The sequence below is a fragment of the Conger conger genome, chromosome 19, assembly GCF_963514075.1.
Source record: "Conger conger chromosome 19, fConCon1.1, whole genome shotgun sequence".
Taxonomy (NCBI): Eukaryota; Metazoa; Chordata; class Actinopteri; order Anguilliformes; family Congridae; genus Conger; species Conger conger.
Genome location: NC_083778.1, coordinates 1,390,001 through 1,412,500, shown reverse-complemented (window position 1 = coordinate 1,412,500; position 22,500 = coordinate 1,390,001). Strand labels below are relative to the sequence as shown.

At 42.7% G+C, this 22,500-nt stretch overlaps 1 protein-coding gene and 1 pseudogene across 1 annotated transcript in view; both read right to left on the bottom strand.

The window, feature by feature from the left end:
* The window catches only part of LOC133118958 (NACHT, LRR and PYD domains-containing protein 3-like), a 734,314-nt pseudogene that overhangs the window by 368,373 nt on the left and 343,441 nt on the right, over nt 1–22,500 (bottom strand).
* LOC133119265 (NACHT, LRR and PYD domains-containing protein 3-like) overlaps nt 1–22,500 on the bottom strand; it is a 51,908-nt gene that overhangs the window by 6,542 nt on the left and 22,866 nt on the right. Inside the window, exon 4 of the mRNA XM_061229792.1 lies at nt 10,518–10,691. Coding sequence (XP_061085776.1) covers nt 10,518–10,691 — 174 coding nt within the window. The remainder of the gene's footprint in view (nt 1–10,517; nt 10,692–22,500) is intronic.

Sequence of the window (22,500 nt, the reverse complement as noted above, 5' to 3'; positions counted from 1 at the left end):
GAGGCACCACACTATGCATTTATACATCACCCACTACACCTCAGGATCCACCCCGAGGCACCACACTATGCATTTATACATCACCCACTACACCTCAGGATCCACCCCGAGGCCCCACACTATGCATTTATACATCACCCACTACACCTCAGGATCCACCCCGAGGCACCACACTATGCATTTATACATCACCCACTACACCTCAGGATCCACCCCGAGGCACCACACTATGCATTTATACATCACCCACTACACCTCAGGATCCACCCCGAGGCCCCACACTATGCATTTATACATCACCCACTACACCTCAGGATCCACCCCGAGGCACCACACTGTGCATTTATACATCACCCACTACACCTCAGGATCCACCCCGAGGCACCACACTATGCATTTATACATCACCCACTACACCTCAGGATCCACCCCGAGGCACCACAACGTCAACTAACATACACATACCCCCCTACACATATACACATAAACACACTAACACACACACACACACACACACACACAGTGCATAAGTCTTAGCAAGGAGCCAACCAAAGTCTGCAGAAGAACTGTGGCAAGTTCTCCAACATGCTTGGAACAACCTCTGCTGATTGTCTTATAGAACTGCAGGACAGCGTTGATCTCAGAGAAGTGATGCAGTTTTAACGCCGAAGGGTGGTCACAAAAAATATTGATTTTATTAAGTTTTTAACTATTCTGGCAAATTACAAAAATGTAATGTAAAATGTATAGTGCGTTTATTTAGAACCTTTCATTTAATTATTTTTGAAAGAATCTTACTGAACAGAATGTTATACAGATGCCTCAGACTTTTGCACAGTACTCTACATACATACACATACACAAACCCCCCAAACACATATACACTCTCACACACACACACACACACACACACACACACTGTGGTGGCCCAATCGGGGATTGGGACACCACGGGATTGAAACGGCCAGTACGCCGGTGCCGGGAGCTGGGGAAGGTTATTAACCATGTCTATTTCCCAATCTCTTACTTAACACAGCGGCACCTTGGAGGGGAGCGCCGCCCTACAAAAGGAAGTGCTCAAGAACAGAACGGGGCTCAGGATAGAGGAGGAGAGACGCGGAGCTAGCGAATGCTACGGCCATTGAAAGCGCACACCCCCCTACTCAAGAGAGCCGTGGCGGACTTCGCGGAAGACACAAAAGTCTGGATTCACGTGAGCGTGTCATTCTAAAAATACCCCAGCTAACCTGTCCCTCTCCAACTGCAGACGAACTGACTGGCTAGGTGGAGAGGGAGGACTTCCAACGCCGGGGAAACTCGAGGAGTGGACAGCCCCGCCAACGACCAAGACGGATCAACGCAACCGTGGGGATTCCGGCTCTTTTTCGTTTTTCTTTTTTGATGTTCCTGAATTTTTTCTGTTTTTGAGAAAGGACTAAAATTTTTTGTGCAGGACTACTGAGACGTGCCCTGAAGGCACTCATAGAAAATGGATGTATGGATGGGATGGATGGATGGATGGACAAACACTCACATACCCCTCCGACCCCCAACACACATAAACACATACTGTCACCACACACACACACATCAAAGGAGGGGTGTTTATCAAAATGGGTGAAATAACTGGATAAAAATGACCCAGTAACATTACTCCTTCTCATGCTTCATGTCTTGTACATTTCTGTTGCCTCATTTATCAAACGTGAGCCAAACAAACCGTGAATCATTCGGAAATGCATTGACACAAATAATGAGGGATGGATCAAAGCTTTTCACAGTTATTTTAATTTGCAGTGGCAAAATTATTTTAATAAGCCAATTGAATATTCACATTATTTATCATCTAAAAAACACAACTGGATTCAACATTAAAATGATTCATTTGGGTAATCCTAATAAATTCATGCTGAATTGGAATTGAATATGAATTCCATAAAACGTGTGAATAAAGTCTGCTATAAATAAGGCGTACCCGTCATAGCTTAGACAGTCCTCCAGAGTGACATGTGACCAAAAATCTGTCTGCCTGACATTTAGCAGGACTGTCTCTGTGTGACTGCGGTGCCCGTTACACCTGTCCCCGGCCCTGAAAGGCCCAGCCCAGACCCAACATCATCGGCGGAGGTAACCGCTCCACCACCTGTCTCCCCTGTCCCTGGGAAGATGCCTAATCCTGACCTAACATCTTCATCTGACTCCGAGCCAGAGCCAGAGCAGACCACATACAAAAAGGCCAAAATATACTGCCTTTCGGAAAGAATGGCCTGTCCAATTTCCGTGGCTCAGATATGATAAAACTGGAAACATCACGCATTGCATTTATTGCAAAGAGTGCGGCCAAAGCATGGCTGGGAACAGTGCTTTTGCTGTCGGAGCGTCGACGTTCTGAATTGAAACGTTAAAGCACAATGTCTCCAAGAAACACGTCCTGGGCGTGACAGGTGCGTGGCGGGCAGAGGAGCCCCCCTCCCCACAGCGTTTCAGCGCCAGGCAGCGGAAAACCGAAGCAGTGAGGAGTCAGAAATGATAATACAATTTAACACTGCTTAGAATATAGCCAAAGAAGAGCTACCTTTTACTAAACTTAAGTCCCAGATCATTCTTATGAAAAGGAACGGGTTAAATGTGAACCCGTTACAGCCATGAAACTGCCTGTGCCCAGTTCATTGGGGTGATCCCAGAAAAAGACATCTGTACAAATCGCGGATTCAATGTCATTCTTGCATGGCAGCCAATCGCCGTTGGTGTGTGAGTGTGAGTGCACCTGGTAGACTCTGCACTAATACGAGTCAGGTTCGGTGCTGGTGGTTTATTCGCTAAAAAAAGGAATTTATGAGAAAAGGTAAGGAAGGCGTTCAGCTGAGAGTGTTTATGTGCTGTCGCCTTCCTCAAGGGTTTTGTTTTTCTTTGGACTCGTGTGAGTTGGCGGTAGAGGGACGGTGTCCCCGGTACATGTATTTTGGTTTGCGTTTTGTCCCGAGCTGCGTCTCGAGGTTTTTATTTTCGTGCTTGGTTTTTTTCTCGCCAGGTTGTATTTTATTTTTGTTTCTTGGTCTGTGACCATTTGTGCCCAGCTATTGGCACATATCCTGAGTTATTGGTCCGCCCTGTTTGTTAAGGGTTGTTTTCTGTTTCCCTTAACCGTTTTTGGGCTATTTCTGTTTCCCCTTTATAAGATTTAAGTGTTGTTTATTTCTTTTCCGGGAGAAGTCTTCCCGTGGCTGTGTACCCCTATCTCTGTCTACTAGTCTAGAAGGGTTCTAGCATTGGTCGCCCTGGGCTCTCCGCCCCGCTCGCCACCTTACACAGAGAGGTGTGTAGCGGGTCTGTATGTGTGTGCGCGCATGTGTGAAAGTGTCGACATTGGAGACAAATGGTCTTTTAAAGTAATGAAGTTAATTAAGTAAAAAAAAAAAAAGGTAGTGGGGTGAGGTAATAACCATGAGCTCAAAGAGTTCAAAGAGGCAAGACCCAGAATTTGCGGGTCCTATGAAAATAATGCATGACAGTATGGGTCGGCAACCACACACCAGTGTATTATCATTTTATACTGTAAAAATAAATGTAAATGGAAATATGTTTGGATTTGTGAAGAAAAAAAAGAAACAATGTTAAGACAGGAAAAGCAGGCTAAGAGGGAAGAAGGAGATACATCTGCAGTAAAAAAAAAGAATAAAAAAAATAAATAAAAAAAATGTATTACTTTCTTTGTCATTTTTCATTTATTTATTTATTTATTTTTATTCAGTGTTACCTCCTGTTGTGCATTTCAACTGCTCTTTTGATCCAAATTTAGCATAACTCGCCGGCATATACAAAATTGACCTGGACCTAGATTACCCTGCGTGTCCGCCAGACCACTATCAGCAACACCCGGCACAGCTGCCCCTGCACCCACCCACCGAGGAGCAGAGTCCGGTGCTGCGAGACCCCCACTTTCCAGCAGTGGGGCTGCGGATAGCGGAGTCAGGCAACAGCCTCAGCAAGCCCAGATTCCACGGGAAAGGTCATTTCCACCACGGCTGAACTGCACAGAATGCCCAAACCCCAGAGTGGGTCAGGAAGACCAGGGTCTGACGGTCCTGCAACTCGTCTCTGGAAGCTGTCAGAGTTGCAGGCCGTGTGTGAGGACCTGCAGATCCGAGTCAGGTGGGTGGAGAGGTTTTGGTGAAACTGTTAATGATGTTCTTGAGAGACTTACACAAAAATACGATGCACACAGCGGAATGGAGAAACCTGGAGATAACATGCCAGTCTCGCCCCGTACAGAACCCAGCTGACTAACTGCTTCATGGACGGTTTGCGGAAAGAGCTGGCTTCAGCAAAAGGATACTGGACTTTGGGAAACGGCTCCCCAGGGTAATGTCATGATCCAAAACCCTGGTGGCTGCCCCGGATGGAATGGCTGGACTCAGAGGCCACAGGGCGCTGGTGCTTTCCCGAAATCCTGGCAGCCAAACTGGATTGCAACGGACAATGAAGGTGTGCAGGGCGCATGCACAGGGTGGTGAGTCTGCGGGTTTTCTATATGGAACGCCTGCAAATTCATTACCAATCGGGTTGTTAAAAGTAAATAGGCGAGCATTAGTTATTGTAAATATGGGGGCTGGTCATTCTGTAATAACAGCTAAATTGTGGGGATCAAAGCCTCCACCTTGTGGAAAAACTGTGGTCAGTCAAGATGCCAGAGAAGGTAATACAACAGAAAAGTTTATAATTCCTTCATTGGTTCAGGATAACAATGCAGGTTCTACTATCATTTTAAAACATGCATTTACATTTTCTCCTGTATGTCTGGTAAACCTGCTTGGCAGAGATATTAGGATTGGTTGTAGAATGCACAAATGACGGTTTAACAATTGGTAGAATTAAAAGTGTAGAAAACGTTGAAATGTACTTCTATGTGTGGGATCTGGACAGATGCCCAGGCACAGCTAAGACCAGGTAAATATGCCAGTGATGGAGGAACTGGGATGTAGCAGAGGGTTTGAGAATGTGTAGAAGATTGATGTAAAAGATGTATTGAACAGAAGAAAAAGGGGTTTGAGTACCTTGCTCAGACACAGGACGAAATGAGGCACTGGTGAAAAGCCAGTGAGAATTAAAAGAAAACTGCATGTAGGGAAGGAGTAGAAATTGTGTACTAAATTGTTTTTGGTAGGATAAGATTTTTGCATTGTCTGTACAATTGAGCTCAGCACAACAGCCATTTTGTACCATTTTGGGAAGCGTACCCCATGTGTCTCTACGTAAAGCCTCGAACAAAAAAATGGGAGGACACAGGACCCTGGGTTAAATTATGTTTGGACTACAGATTGGGAAGAGAGGAGAACTCACAAAATATTCTCCTCTCTGTGTGTTAATGAACACCAGTTTCCAGATTCTCTGACAGCATTCATGCATTGCCTTGTGACACTCATGTATTTGCATGTGTCAGACCCAAAACTGAGTGCAATCCCCTCTCAACTGTGGGCCATGCCCAAATATGATGTGGGGCTCATGACTGGGGCTACTCTACTTCAAGTTACCCCTAAAGTCAGAGTACAGGCCATGTAAACGCAAATGTCCCCTCCGCCCAGAGGCTGAGGAAGGAATTGACTGTTTTTCATGCGTTGTTCAAAGCTGGTGTTGTGGTTCCCTGTCCTAACTCTCTGGGCAATACAATTCTGCCTGTAGAAAAAAAAAACAGGTGTAAACACTGTGCTCCAGTTTTATCTAACCTAAACTACTTGTGTGGCCCAAGTCCCGGGCAATGCAAAACATTTCACTGTGATTGATCTTGCTAATGTTTTTTTTTTTTTTTTCAGAATGCCGCTTGATATTGATTCCCAGTTCTGGTTTGCTTTTACGTTTAAGACAAAACGATACACCTGGTTTAGACTACCACAAGGGTATTCTCTGCTGCTCTGCAGGAGAATTCCAAACAGTTCCAAATACTAATTCGGTATGTTGTTGACATTCCCAATTCAAGATTCGCTCAATCTGCTAAAATTCCTAGTAACAGGGCCGCAAGGTCAAACAAGAAAAACTCCAGTTCACCCTGATTGAAGTTATATATCTAGGCCACTAAATTTCTATTTGGGAATTGACAGAATCCAGGCGATTCTCGATTCTCCTAAACTCCAAAGTAAAAAAAAAAAAAAAGGCATGACAGGTTATTGTAGACAGTGGATCCCAGACTACTTGACCCACGGCCCAAATCTCTCTAACGATAAGGTTACATGGACAGAGACTGCTGACATGTATTTTTAGAAATTAAAACGAGAACTGACATCAGCCCTGACTTTGGGCCTTCCTGACATTAACAAACCCTTTCTTTTGACTATGAATAAGAAGGCTGGTTATATGACTGCTGTTTTTCTGCAAAAAACATGGTAGAAACAGGCCTGTTGCATATTATTCTCAGAAACTTGATGCTGTCGCTAGGGGTCTCCCCCCTTGTCTGCGATCAGGTTCAGCAGCTGCTTCTGCTGTAACGGCTTCTGCATCGATCGTTGCTTATCGCCCATTTTTGGTTCCTCATGCAGTAGCTGAAATTCTGCTAAAACAGAAAACTGCTCATTTCTCATTAGCCCGATTTCCGGGTCACTTGTTTGCCCAGGCTGCTGAACTTTCTTTTTGCTCTTGAATGCGCCTGGTATTTGTTCCATGGTAAAACTGAAAATATTTTCACTGCCAGCAGATATGCTTTTCGGGGTAGTGCGATTTTGGAACACTTTGGGAACACAGAGGTTCTTACTTCTTCAGGAAAAGCTATTCAATATGGACATTTGGTGCAGAGCCTCCTACAGGCCATTCTTTTGCACAATGGTAATACGTATTTAATATGCACTCATATCAAAAGCCATATTAATGTGATAACCAATGAAAACAACGTGATTGGTAGCCATAAATATGAAATATATAATATAGGCACTAAGTTTTATTAAGACACATTCACTGGTAGTTATACTGTATCCTTTTTACTGTTTTATGCACTTCAGAAAAAGACCACTAGAGGTCCCTCTGGAGCTGGAATGGTCCGAGAGGGGAGCAAGGGTTTCAGGTGTGGGTCCTGCGGGCCCTCGAGGAAATGGTGGAGGGAACGTGTATTTTAGAACCACACTGATTCCACAATACTAAGCACAATTGGTGCCAAACCAATCAGAGTTGACTTATCTTCATCACGTATTGAGAAATCATTGTGGCGGGAGGTAGACGGACAGCTGTGGGGCGGGAATAAGCCCGTCTGAAACTGTATAAAAGATGGTGTATAATTGAATGATGTGAGGTCACTCTGCAGAGTCACCTCGGCTTCATGGTCTGCGTGAAAAATAAAGTCTGATATTCTGGAAGATCCTGCCTCATCCTTTTTATTAAATCTCAAAGTCTAAATTCTTCAAACCGGTGCACTGCTACGGGAAGAAAATCCTAGGGGAAACACTGTATTCAGTTGTGTCCTTTATTTATTAGATATGATTTCATAAAAGGTATTATAGGTTTCTAAGGGTGCAGACATTGATGCTATAATACTTCAAACATGATATCATATTATACAACGTAAAAAAATGTTTTGCTATTGTAAAATAATTAAACCACAAACATCATAACTCTTAAACCTCCCACCCAAACCTCATGCACACATTATGCAGCTTGCTGACACCCCCAGACCTATTGTCCTGCCTACTACTACTCAGACCTCTTCACAGCAGTGACTGATGGGCCAGTTCTTACACCTAGGTCACTTCTACATCTACACTGGTTTTGTGTTTCATTTGGCAGTTTGCTTCTGCGTCAACACAAACTGAAAAGAAAGGAAAACTTGGTGCTTTTACATATTTCCTGTCGCAGTGGGTAATCTGGTAACCAAAAAACAATGAGAGTGTTGGCTTCTGCTTTTAGATTTCCTCAGAGCAATAGAGAGAGTTGTGTCAATGGAGGGTAAAAACACTAGGCGGTCATGTGGTTCATGAAGGCTTCAAATAGTTTCAAATATCATCAGTTAACATTAAATTAATGAGGAGACGTAATTTAAGCAACATTAGATTAGATTACATGCCATGCATTTTAAATATGGCGAATGGTCTTTAATTATTTTAAATATTACAAACCTAAAAGAAACAACAAACAGAGGGCTCCACAACATTTAACAGCTGGACAACAATAAACGGTGACAAAGTAACAAAGACATTTGTGTGTGTGTTATTTTAAATGAGCGATTTAACTGTTAGGGTGTGAATATGGAGTGGATGTGTTGCGTGTGTTTGCCCTGGGAAACGTGAGCTAGCAGCCGGGTGTGCACCCCAAACTTAGTGCACTCTATGGAAATAGTGATATGAAACCGATAATGTGATATGAAAAGGAAAAACAAACACAAACACCGTATGATTATGGCGGTTTGGTGTAGGTAGTGTGTGTCCTGCTCACAGCCAGGGACAGAGCCCTCTGGCACAAAAGAGTAAAACCACACCCCCAAAGCAGTCCATAGTACCGTCATAACAGTTTCATAAAATCCTGCGGGAAAAATGTAATCCCATTCACAAAAGCCAAGATAAATGTCACTAAAAATCGTCTGGAAATTCAAACTCCCAGAGACATTCATGGCTACTGTTGACATCACATCAGTGTAGCCCATGTCACTGGCTTTTTAGAGTGGTGTGACATGATTCAGTCAATGTGGAAAGTGCACCACTGAAGGAAAAAGGTTAGGAAACGCTGGACTAAAGTCACGGAGCAGTCACAGCAAAGATGTTGAAAATAACAGTAAACTGAACGAGCCAGAAATCACAGAGTGTTTTTTAAGATTAATTTATTAAATAAACCAAAGACCTTAGGTGCAGTAGTGGGAAATGATTGAAATAACGCACTGTAGCAACTGTAGCAACAGTAACAAGCGCTTTAACTTTTAAAAAAAAACTGCTCCAAGGATAAAAGTAAAACACACTTATAGGCTGATGTATTGGATGGCTTTGAATTATCTTGGAAAGTAAGAGCATGCCGTTTGTCTTTAATTTAGCAGAACATTACATTACATCTCAGTTATTTAGCTGACAGTTGATTAGACAAAGCAGGAGCCAATCCCCTGGATCAATGTGGGGCTAAGGGCCTTGCTCAAGGGTTCAGCAGCAGCACAGATCTTACTGCAGCTTCACTGGGGCTTGAACCACCAACCTTCTTGTTCCCAGTCAAGCACTTCAGCCACCATGCTATAGGCTGCCCCCTAAACTCAGGCTGACGTTTTTGACTGGACTGTGATTAACTCATCTGTGACTAGCTGCTAAATCATCCCCAATTTGAAACATTACAGTGGATACTTCCGGGAATTGATGCAATATACGGGTCGGAGTGCAGGTTTAAAAGCACACATTAATTAAACAATGAGCTATTGAGTTCAGAAGCATGGTTACCTGTAGGTCTATATAAGGGAACTATAAGGTTGACAGTTGCCGTAAAAAACTGTAGAAAAATCACAGAAAGCACGAAAACAAGGAAACCACAGAGATGGCAAAAACAGGGACCACCTCCGAATCAGTGCAAGTAGGCAAGAGCACCGATTGGGACACAGCCGAGGAATGCCCAAATGCCAGCCCGACTTGCTCATCCTGCCAGCTGAGTGAATGGCTCTCGCTTGTCCCGACTGCAGAGCTTCTCTACTCTAGCTCCCCAGAGGTGAAACAACCTCCCCATTGCTATAAGAACTGCTCACTCACTGCCCATTTTCTACCACAGTCTGAAGACTCACCTCTTCACACTGTACCTTGACTCCTCTGCGGGAGTCTGCTAATCTATTGTCACTTATCTTCACCAGTCTCAGACTTTAGCCCCGTGTTGTATTATCTACTTTAATCTAGGACCTTCACCTGTGTATTTGTCTCAGTACTGTAGGTCCTGACCTTATTACTTACAGACCTGGCCTATCTACCTTGCGTACTAGACTTATGTTCATTGCTTTATAACCGATCCTATGCAAATTGGACCTTATCGGACCTGTTCTGTTGTTTGTTCTATGACCTTGATTTGACCTTGAAGTGTCTGCTGAATAAAATGTAATGTGATGTTTGCGCAGAAATCACAGAATACGTCACTTCCGTGACAAACACACAGCCATAATTATTAATATAGAATATAATTATTTTACTATATTATTTTATATTATAGCCTACTATATACTGTAAAATAGAATGATCTTTTTCTTCTTGTGTTTATAGTTGTAAAAGAAAATGGAAAGGAAGTCTGTGCACCTCCCCATCATAGAACAAATGTGATCATTGCATTACCCATCTCAGAGGTACTATGGATCGCTTCTTCATCAACAATTCTGTGAGACCTCCTCCCCTGCCTGTAGCTATAACTTATATTGATGCCAATTGCACATGATAGTAGTTTGTCACTACAACTGTTTTTAAAAAAGCTGAAATGCTACTATGTAAATTTCACACATTTATTTTGAAAACGCCCCTGCATTTTGCTTTTATTGCCCCTTTAAAAAATTGCACATTTCCAACCCCGATTGAAGGGTTTGTGTTTGTACTCACCCCAGTCTCTGCAGTTTACAGTGTGGGTCCTCCAGTCCAGCAGAGAGCGCTCTCACTCCTGAATCCTGCAGCTCGTTGTCTCTCAGCTCCAGATCACTCAGCTCTGAGTGAGGAGAACGCAAGACTGAGGCCAGAACATCACAGCAGCCCTCTGTGAGATTACACCAACCCAGCCTGTGGAGAAACCACATACACATGGACACACACACAAACATTAAAATTCACTGGAGATTGTAATAATGTTCACCTTGCCAGTTCATACATATGTCATTTCCTATTTGCATATGCATCCCTGAGTGCTACATACAAAAAACAGGGAGAGGGTTGTGTAAATTACATTCATAAATTATTCTTAAATGATTTCATAAATTAATCCACCAAATTCTAAGGCAATTATTTAGCTTCATTAACCAAAAAAAGATAAAGGTTTGAAACCGACTGCAATGATTTAATTACCAAACATTTTCTCTATGATGATCACATATGAGACAGAATCTGATTTGCAAACATGAATTTTGCAAACACAAGAAAGTGTTCTTATGATCACTGTGGGGATCCCCCGTGATATGTTCTTCGGTCAGCAAACATATATACATTTTTAAAAAGTTCAACATTCATCATTACACATGAATGGATAAAAAATAACTGTTAATGGACTTTTTTTTTTTGCTCTGGTAACCATTTATATAAGGGATAGGTCTGGTCCATTGTCTCCATTGGTCAGTTTGCGTCCAAGCCGTGCCGATATCCACGATGTTCACAAATCTTTTAATTTTACTCTGCGTTTAGTTCACCGTAATGTACTTTGTAACCTAAATTAACTTCATGTTATCATCACGCCGCTAGTAGCCTCCCAAAGTAAAACAGAGTTATTTTGTCCTTTGACCATCTCAGCGATTGTCGGCAAGACCACCAAAGCCTGCTGAAGCAAATGACTCATGACGACGCTTTGAATTATTTAAATAACTGCACGTTATCTGAATGCGTCCAGATAAACGTTTACACAAATGACTTGTGTCAGTGTCATCAGGTGTAACGTAAAGTAGCAAATAAGCATTGTTATCTCCAAACAACTGCAGCCTTATTACCTTAGTAAACACCTAGCCACACGTTTTACAAACATGAGTTGCTGAATTTACGGTTAGGAAATCGATTAGGTATTGAAAAGTTTCCTCAGCTCTCTCCTAATTACGCCGGCTCCATTTCTCTCACCATTTTGTCTCCCCTAGAATTCTGGGAATGGTAGTTTTGTTCTTTGGTTTAACCAAATTAATAAGAACACAATTGATGATTAACACAGACAAGGCTCTCAAGTTTCATGAAAAACTGGAGCAGAGCAAATAGACATTGTGTATGTTTTGGTTGCAGAGGCCCCTCGGCCGAATCCACTTCTCCCAATTATAATTTAGTTTATAATTGAGTTTATATAAACTATAATTTAGTTTATAATTGACCAGCACAAATAAAACAAATAGAACCGAAAATGACAGGCCAAACCAATAAGACAAACTCAGCTGAATAAAATAAATTGATTTAGTTACACATGTAAGAAAAAAATGTAATAGTTCGGGAGAGGTGATCTTTGTGAGCATTTGTGCGAGGGTGTGACTGAGTGTGTATGTGCGTGCGTGACTGACTGTGTGTGTGTGTGTGGTAGGGATGAACCGATATGAAATTTTACGGTACGATACGATATCTTCAAAATATCACGATATTGCCCAGTGGCGTAACGCAAAATATCGGGGGGCCCCTGCAAGGTTTAGGCAGGGGGCAGATTGGTGCAGTGTCAACTAAATTGAATTTTAATAAATAAATTAATAAAATACTTCGTGTTTTTCTTGTAAAATTGTCTGGTAGACTGTAAACCCCTATCAGTAAACATTTAAATTCGAAATAACATCAATTATCTCTCATTTTCGCAGGGGCATCTTTTCATTGGCTGCACAAGCAAAACATAAGGAACTGCATTTAAACTTTCATATTCGCGCATATTTAAGCAATGTTCCCAAACATAGGCTAATAGCAGCTAGTAGCTAACGTTAAGTTTGCATACAATTCTTCGACATGGAAGGTTAAAAACCTCCTGCGGGACTTTGTATTGCAGCCAAACACTACAATTCATAGAAAAAAATGACGTGACAAATGAAATATGTCGAAGTTCTCAACTGAAACAATATTTTACTATTTAAAACGTACTAACTTACTGGAGCGTTGTTCACAGTATACCTACCCATCAGAGCACACCGCCTTTCTGAGCGTGCAGGTGCAGAGTGGGACAAACGCGGCAGATCCTCACAGTAACCCCGCCTACCGGCCAGACGGGTAAAGATCACCAAAAAATGTCAAAAGATCCTCAAGTGTCCAAACGTGGCTCCAAATACAACGAGACTGCTTTTAAAATCATGTTTATTTCCGTGTAGGGGGTTTTATCCCTTCTCGGCCGACTCACGGTGAGAAAAGACAGGTGCCACACCTGTCTTTTCTCACGTGTGAGCGTGTGAACTAGTTCAAATGCGTGTGTCTCAGGGTCAATGGGTGAGACTTGATAGTGATCTGTGAGGTTTGCACAGATCACTATTGTAGGCTGTGCTACAAGGAAGCATATGCGCGCCAAAATGAAAATGCAAATCGAGAATTACATCCCGTTTTGATCCCATGTACTTTAACCCTTGTGCGAATATTTATTGAACAGAAAAAACCTGATGTGTATGCTGGAAAATGCCCATTTTCCCCTGGTTCATGCCCACACCTTCTCATATCCTGGAGCTCCAACTGCATCTCACCGCCCCTCAAACTGCTCACTATACTTTCCCTCATTTGAACCCGGTTAAACCCATTTTAATTTCTCCAATTTACAAAATATCTGTCTTATCCATCCTACCTTTAGACCTTGCTGGCCAGCAGAGGATAGGCTCCCCCTCAAAAGCCGGGTTTATCCTGAGCCTCTGTTAGAGGATTTTAGTCCCCAATGGGGAGTTTTTACCTCATGTGCTTGCTATTTGGGGTCTAGCCCTAGTTTTTGGCCTTTTGTTACTTTTTGGCCTTTTGTTACAAGATACATCTTTTGCTTTTTTCCTTTTGGTTTTCTGTGACAAACTTCCCACAGCATTGCAAGCTAACACAGCTTGAGGGGCCCTTGTGCTGACTCATCTTAGCTCTGAGAGGAGCATTCTCCTTCACATACTGGACATTATTAGTTAAAGAAAACGACCCTCTTGTTATAAAAGTATTAACACCCATATGCTTCAGTGTCTGAACTTACATCCAAGGCTTCCCCTGGTTGAAATTTTAGTCCAAAATGCTGTTGCTACACACAGCCACAGACCCACATCATGTTCAAATGGCCTCGAGCTGACTGGATGAAGGGCTTCTTCCGGTAGCCGAATGTCGTTCACATAGTCACCATGTCAGTCGGAGTCCATCTTACCAACAGTGTGTTGGTGTATGATAGTTCTGGAGGTTTGCTGGTGCCCCCTCCTGGTCTTATCCATGCTTGTATGGATGGCTGGGAGGGCTTCCAGAACAGAGACATACCACCAAACATAACGGTACTGTGTCTAAGATTGATAAAGAAGATTCTAACTTTGACACCAGTGGTCCTGACTGAACTAGTATTTTATCTACCTGGTTACTGTAATCACATCAAATGGATTGTTGTGGTGTAAGTGTTTTGTAATGTAGTTTAATGTCGTCCCTGTTCAGGGACAGCAGATGAAAATGAGCTACAGAGCAAACTCTGTCTCATCAGTTGTGATGGGCATGGTCCCTGTTAAATGAAATCAGAAAGTAAGTAAAGTAAGGTTGCAGACCGCTGTAGCCCTGTTCCTCCCCCGGTTCATGACCAAACCTCGACACATCCTGGAGCTCAAGTTGCATCACCCTGCCTCTCTAAACCAGCTCACTGTACTTTCCCTCATTTTACACTTTCTACTTCCAGCTAGTTTATTACCTCTACTGTGACCTGTTCAGCCCATTTGACTGGCTGTGATAGATTTCATATCACATTTCTGTTATATCCATTCTACCCTTACTTTACACCTTGCCAGCCAGCGGAGGATGGGCTCCCCCTCTATAGCCAGGTTCCTCCCGAGATTTCCCATTGGGGAGTTTTTTCTCACCACTTTTTGACGGTGAAAAGCATCTGAGTGACTGTCTTCTATTAAAAGCGCTATACAAATAAAATGAAAAATGTAACCTGTGTGATGGCTTGGCCATGGATGACAGCTGGCCTGTGCTCGCCCACTGATGTAGGGTCAAACACCATCTCCTCCCTCTACTTCACATTTAAAATCAGATGTTTTGAGTCACACCATTGAACAAACCTGTCCATCGCCGAATGCTACAAGGCTACTGCCCCTGTGCATTAGGCACAGCTCCCAGGTTGTCTGCTGGTGCTCATCTGTATTTAGTGTGAAAAAAACCGGGGACTGAACACAACCCTGAGGGGCCCCTGTGCTGACTGATCTTGGCTCTGAGAGCAGCATTCTCCTTCACATACTGGACATTATTAGTCAGAGCACCATGCTGTTGTTACCTCCTCTGAACTTGTCCTTGCAGTTATCTGGCCCTTTGGCTTTCTTATCAGGGTTCTTATCACCAACTGCCAAATGCAGCACCTCTTTACAGTCCTGTTCTGTAGGTGGGAATGAGCTCTTTACAGTCAGTAGACAAGTCCTGTTCTGTAGGTGGGAATGAGCGCTTTACAGTCAGCACAAAAGTCCTGTTCTGTAGGTGGGAATGAGGTGTACTGTATTGTGAGGAGTACAGCTCCCCTTCATCAGAGAGTGGGGTAAAATTAAGGATTTGATAACAGTTCATAGCAGGTAGTGAATAGTGGAGATGGATGAAGACTGTAATGTGTGACAGACCTGAAACATTTTACTATGCAGGTGGTCAGTCTTTTACCACATCAATCAGACATCCAGCATCCAGTCATCACCTGTGCCCTGATACTACAGACTCCACTCAAACCTTACATTCTGGTCATGAAACACAAACCTGCCAACCCTAAGACTCATCAAGTTTTATCCTGCTTTTCTTTGCTGTGATAGAGGAGTAAGAAGAGAGGGATGAGACTAATGTGGACAAAGAAAGAATGCCAATGGACAGAGTAGTAAACTAAGAGAGAAAGAGCTTTTCATCATTTCACTGTATAGAGCCATAATCACTAATTCTATTTAGTTGGTCACACAGAACACCGCACTACTCACCCCAGTCTCTGTAGTTTACAGTTTTGACTCATCAGTCCAGCACAGAGCAGCTCCCCTCCTGCATCTCCCAGGTTATTGCTGCTGAGGTCCAGATCTGTCAGGGTTGAGTTTGATGACTGGAGAGCTGAGGCCACAATTTCACATGACTCCTCACTTAGGTCACAGCTGTTCAGTCTGTAAAGAAGAATGAATACATTATAGAATAAAAAGGTTAGGTAGGATGTAAAAGATAACATCTCTCAGAGAGGACAGTGAGTTAGTTTGCAATGCTGTGGGACATTTGGCACAGTTAATGGTAAGATGTAAAATATAACACACATCTGTCACAGTGGCCCGTGGGTTTGGTTTTGGTTTTCTGTGACAAACTTCCCACAGCATTGCAAGCTAACACAGCTAAAGGCAGACTGACATACCTACGACATGCTCATATCCTGTGGGCTCCCTACATAAACATGCACAACAATAATGTAGACACAAAACAAATTAAAATAAAGAATAATAATAATAATAAATAAAAAAAACTGGTTCACAATTATTGGCACCCCTGCGTTAATTTTGTGCTGTAGCTGTACCCAAGTACAAGTGATTCCTTTTGTGTACGTGTCTTTGCGTGTCTTTAGTTGTGAGGCGTGGCAGAACTTTAAAATATATCAGATACATTCAGCTACCTGCTGATTCTGTAACTGTTTGATGTTCCACATCACCGATGTCTTTGACTGTTTTTTGTTTTTTTCTCTGCCCTTAACAATGTTTTTAATGGCTTTCTTCACTTCAATGGGCACAATTCTAGTCCTAACAGAAAAAAAGCCAATAACAGAATCCATGCCACTCAAAAGGCAAGAATCAAGACTAGATACTGAAAGCTCTCACCCCTTCAGTTTTTATAGATGTGTTTTTCTACACTCAATATGCCATAATGACAAAGTGAAAACACGTTTAATAATCTTCATGATTTAGGGGCCGTGGTGGCGCAACGTGTGGTTGCAGTTTGCTGCAGTTGCACACCGGGGATGGGGGTTCGATTCCTGGTCCTGCCAAAAAGCCAAGTTTGGCTCATGTGGAGCAGCATAATTGGCTCGCTGCTCCAGAGGGAGGGACTTGGCAGGGTCAGCGGATCGCCGCATACAACAGCACCCTGGGCGCCTCGGAATCACGGTCACGAGCATGAGACGAGACGGCTTGAAGAAGGCGTGAGGGACGAGGTGTGAGCGGTGTCTCTAATGCTGGCTCTAATCGAATCAGTCGGGGCACAACTGGCTACCAAATTGGGAGAAAAAGGGAAAAAATCTTAAAATAAATGGAATTTAAAAAAAAAAATCTTCATGATTATACAGAGAATCTTTCAACAATAAGCTAAACTATTGAAGTTGTCTTCTTCCCTACAGTGCTACAACTCAGTTGTAAAAACATCAGTATGCATGTTGTACCAAACTGTAATATCTCTTTAAGGAATCTTCTGCTGCTGTGTTGGCTACCTGTGACGTGCTCCAGTCCACTCTCTCCTCCTCTCACCATTCGCTCATTTGTGCCTCCTCCTCACCTATTCCTCCATTTATTTACACATCCTCACCACTTCTCACTTCTATATTTCTGTTTCTTACCGCTCTTCATTGGCAGTTGTGCTTTCTCTTCTATTTCTGTCTGCCTCCTTCTCTCTCCACTTACTTTTAACAAACTCATCTGGAGACATATTCACTTTTAAACATTTTCTTGACTGAGTTAGTTATAAATTAGCTGGCTAACTTGCTACATCTCATTTTAGATTCATTCATTCATTATCTTAACCTGCTTATCCTGAACAGGGTCGCATACATTGGGCAAAAGGCAGGAATACACCCTGGACAGGTTGCCAGTCCATCGCAGGGCACACACACCATTCACTCACACACTCATACCTACAGGCAATTTAGACTCTCCAATCAGCCTAACCTGCATGTCTTTGGACTGTGGGAGGAAACCGGAGTACCCGGAGGAAACCCACGCAGACACGGGGAGGACATGCAAACTCCGCACAGAGAGGCCCCGGCTGACGGGGATTCAAACCCAGGACCTCCTTGCTGTGAGGCGGCAGTGCTACCCACTGCACCATCCATGCCGCCCCCTGTCAAACAAGGCAGGACCAAATACATGTGACAGGTGGGACATTAGGACATAAGTCTTCAGTCACCTGGTTTACATAGACAAAGGGGATACGTCACTTTACCTGTGCTATTGTTACCTGCCTTGCGGTTGTGCAGAAGGGAAGCCAAGCAGCACAGAAATGAAATTGCGCAAGTATCTTTTTCTCGCGGTTATTGGTGTAATGTATTCAGAATTGTAAATTTGTGCAGTCTGGATACTTTTCGTCAAGTAAGTCTCTGTGTCAGATTAAAGTAAAACTAGAACATGGAAGGCTTATAGTTTGACATCGTTGTTCATAGTTTCCCATGTTTTACGTTTCAAGCGCAGCATTGAGTGGATGGTGATTCGATGCAGGCGGAGAGAATTGTCGGGTGGCAAATATTGAAACGGGGTAAGCGGTTTGTTCCGTCCCATTCTGGGTGAACATAAGCTTGCCATGTGGTTTGGGGTTGTGTGTCAAAAATGAGGTTCTCATTTCTTTATTTTCTTTTTTAATTATTGGGGTTGGGGTTTTGCGTGGCAGCGGAAAAGTAGTGTAATTAAATCTAACTCTCTTATTCTTTCGGTGTTTTGTGTGTTCTCCTGCCCCTGACTATGTAAGAGGTGGCGTACCTTCAGTCACTGTTTTTCCCTGATTTATAATTTGAGTATTTTATTATGCTCTGATTTAGTAACGTGCCTCATCACCGCTTAAGATGTATATTCAGGAGCGTGTAATAGCTGCAGGTCCACCAGGGGGAGGCGCATTATGAAAGAGGGGAGCAGGTAACCTGAATCGTGGGCCTCCTGAATGGTTTATGAACTCCGACTTGTTGCTGTGTTTTTATTGTATGTGTCTTTTCAATTCATGCAAACCTACTTTGGGCTGGTCCCTTGGGCAGAGTGCAATAGCTCATTTGGGCAGATAGTATATCTGTGTGATATCACTACAATTTGCAGTGCAACACTGATTTAATTGGTTGATGGTGTATTTTGTTTATTTGCCTGTTTATTGTTACTTTACTATTCATTCACTACCTCTACCTGACATTTACACAGTGTGATCTTTGAGAGTGCAGACTGCTCTGCATAGTGTTTCTGCTTCATCATTAGTAACTGTGCTGACCCAATTCTGTACATTGTAACCGTGGGACAAGTGTCCACCTCTCAGCTCCTATGAGCCATTGCCCAGTCCAACCAATGTGTTTTTATTATTATTCATGAATTGTATAAATCAATTTTCATCTGATTAATCTGATTCATTTGATTGAATAGCACTTGTGTGGGGCTCATCGGTGATTCTTTTAGTGGGTTCTCTCGCCCCTTATTGTGAGAGTGGCAAAAAAACCTCAATTACTTTAACTGTAGCTGGCGCTCGAGCTACTGCAGGCCAAATACAGAATATGCCGATGTTCGAGTAAGGAAAAAAGGAGAGGGTTTGATGAGTCAACTGATGAGCCAAGGTTATATCCTCAGGCCCGTTTCAAAGTACAGACATACTTCCAGGTTCTTGACGCGTTTATAACACAGACCAAGGTGTGTTGCTGATGTGAGGGAAATGGCATCAAAATATCAAGCCCTTAACCCCAAGTAGTTCTTCGCCTGAGATTCAATACAATATATAAACGAGCTAGCAGCTAATTCTGGTGATGATGTCTGTGCGTCAGATGTGCATGATGAATACTGTTCCTTTCGGGACAAATACCAAATGCCAATAATGTAATGTAATGAAATGTAATTTACGAGTTTCAGCACACCTCGCACCCTCCGGTCGAGCAGTGGGTATAGCTAGCGGGTGACCTCTGCTGGTCACTCGAGGTAGCCGGACCCAGTTTTTGGCTGAGCTTCTTCACAGCCAAGTGTTTATATTGTAAGAATTATAAGAAACTAAAACATAACTTAAAGAATAATGGCTAAAATATATCACTACTACCATAGGCTACATATCACACCAACCAGTTCACGTTATCTTAATCTGAAGTTACAGCTCACCAATAGCCTATGTGTTTACATTTACGTTCAAATTGATCAGTTCCCAGCTTCCGAGAGGAGCTTAGCAGAGCATTGCTGTCTCTTCACACGGACTGGGAAGAGAGTCCCACATGGATGACTGACTATAAAAACATAATAGTTTAATTTGTACAGTCATATTAGAGTTATTGTTCAATATCATTAAAGTGAAACATGTATCTTTTATGTAACGCTTTGTAAAATACTTTATTTATTCAAGTAAAGAGTTATTACCATATGCTCTTTCTTTCCCAACAAATTTCTGGTTAATGGCACAACAAGATAAAATGTGATGTTGGTATATTTGAATGTAAACTTAACCAAGTGCATAAGAATAAAGGCATGTATTAGGGATTAATTAATCATATTAAAATGCACCAGAAGCGTCCAAATTGCGTCAGAAAAAAGAGGCCAGCGGACATCATCTGAATGATGATTTTAAATCTTTGAGCTACTCTCATTGACTTAATAATTACAAATGTTCCTCACAAATTTTCTGATATTGGTGTTTTCTGCAATGACCTAAGTGACCACTGTGCTGTTGCTGCTGTTAGAAATACTCAGATCCCAAATTCGAGAAGGGTTTTTTTTTTTTTTTTTACCTGATTTCTTTCTTTTTAATTGGAGCAGGATAGAACTAATCCCTGGTGTTGAAACAGCCTGGAAATTATTTTATGATGGGTTCATTTCAATCATAAATAGACACGCCCCTTTCTGCAGGAATTTCAATCAAATCCCCCCTAAGTCTCCTTTCACTGAGATTAAGCATCTTAAGTCTTTCTTAAGAACTTTTATCTTTGATACATTGTTTTCCAGCACCTCTATATCTTTCTTATAGTGAAGTCCCAGAACTGCACACAGTAATCAAAGTGTTTTCTAACAAGGGCATCGTAAGGCGAGTATAACTTCCTTTTTATTTATACTCAATACTCTTGGCTATGTATCCCAGCATCCTTTTGGCCAGCATCACTGCTACCGCACATTAACTAGAACCTGAAATGCTTTGATCAACTATTACCCACAAGTCTTTTTCAACTTGAGCACCTTCCAATTCTGTACCAGCCATAAAGTAATCCTGCCTTATGTTTTTATTTCCCACATATAATAGAACTTCACATTTAGTTACATTGTATTTAATTTGCCAGGTTTCCACCCACTGTCTTGTGTGTCTTGTGTGTGATATGTGTGTGTCTTGTGTGTCTTGTGTGTGATATGTGTGTGTCTTGTGTGTGATATGTGTGTGTCTTGTGTGTCTTGTGTGTCTTGTGTGTGATATGTGTGTGTCTTGTGTGTGATATGTGTGTGTCTTGTGTGTCTTGTGTGTGATATGTGTGTGTCTTGTGTGTGATATGTGTGTGTCTTGTGTGTCTTGTGTGTGATATGTGTGTGTCTTGTGTGTGATATGTGTGTGTCTTGTGTGTCTTGTGTGTGATATGTGTGTGTCTTGTGTGTCTTGTGTGTGATGTGCTTTTTACCAGAGCCAGAGCAATGGCAGTGGTGGAACACAAGCCAGCCGGGCTCACAACCTAAATATTGAGGAATCCATTAATACTAAAACAGCCACCAGGGCCCCCACACCCTAAAGCACACAATCCCTCAAACACAAGATAAAAACTCACCCAAAACAGCCACCAGAGAGCCCACACACCCTAAAGCACACAATCCCTCAAACACAAGATAAAAACTCACCCAAAACAGCCACTAGAGAGCCCACACACCCTAAAGCACACAATCCCTCAAACACAAGATAAAAACTCACCCAAAACAGCCACTAGAGAGCCCACACACCCTAAAGCACACAATCCCTCAAACACAAGATAAAAACTCACCCAAAACAGCCACTAGAGAGCCCACACACCCTAAAGCACACAATCCCTCAAACACAAGATAAAAACTCACCCAAAACAGCCACCAGAGAGCCCACACACCCTAAAGCACACAATCCCTCAAACACAAGATAAAAACTCACCCAAAACAGCCACCAGAGAGCCCACACACCCTAAAGCACACAATCCCTCAAACACAAGATAAAAACTCACCCAAAACAGCCACCAGAGAGCCCACACACCCTAAAGCACACAATCCCTCAAACACAAGATAAAAACTCACCCAAAACAGCCACCAGAGAGCCCACACACCCTAAAGCACACAATCCCTCAAACACAAGATAAAAACTCACCCAAAACAGCCACCAGAGAGCCCACACACCCTAAAGCACACAATCCCTCAAACACAAGATAAAAACTCACCCAAAACAGCCACCAGAGAGCCCACACACCCTAAAGCACACAATCCCTCAAACAAACAGATTGCACAAAAAGACACAGAGGTGGCCATTTTAATAGACTCCAACGGAGCTTATAAACGAGGAGCAGCTTTTTCCTGGCCAAAAAGTACCAAAGATTTGGTGTCCCAGGACCAAGGATGCACTTCAGATTCTGTCCGAGCCTGATTTCAGCTCCTCCAAACACATCATCATCCACACAAGCACAAATGACCTGAGGGAAGAGCAGGAGAGGGTGGGGGTTCTGCTCAGGAGAGTGGCAGAGAGGGCCTCAGAGAGCTTCCCCAACTCCAAAATCACCATCTCAGCACTCCTGCCCCGCAGGGACTTCCACCCCCTCACTATACATCTCCAGAGGCTGCGCTCTGCTACCCAACAT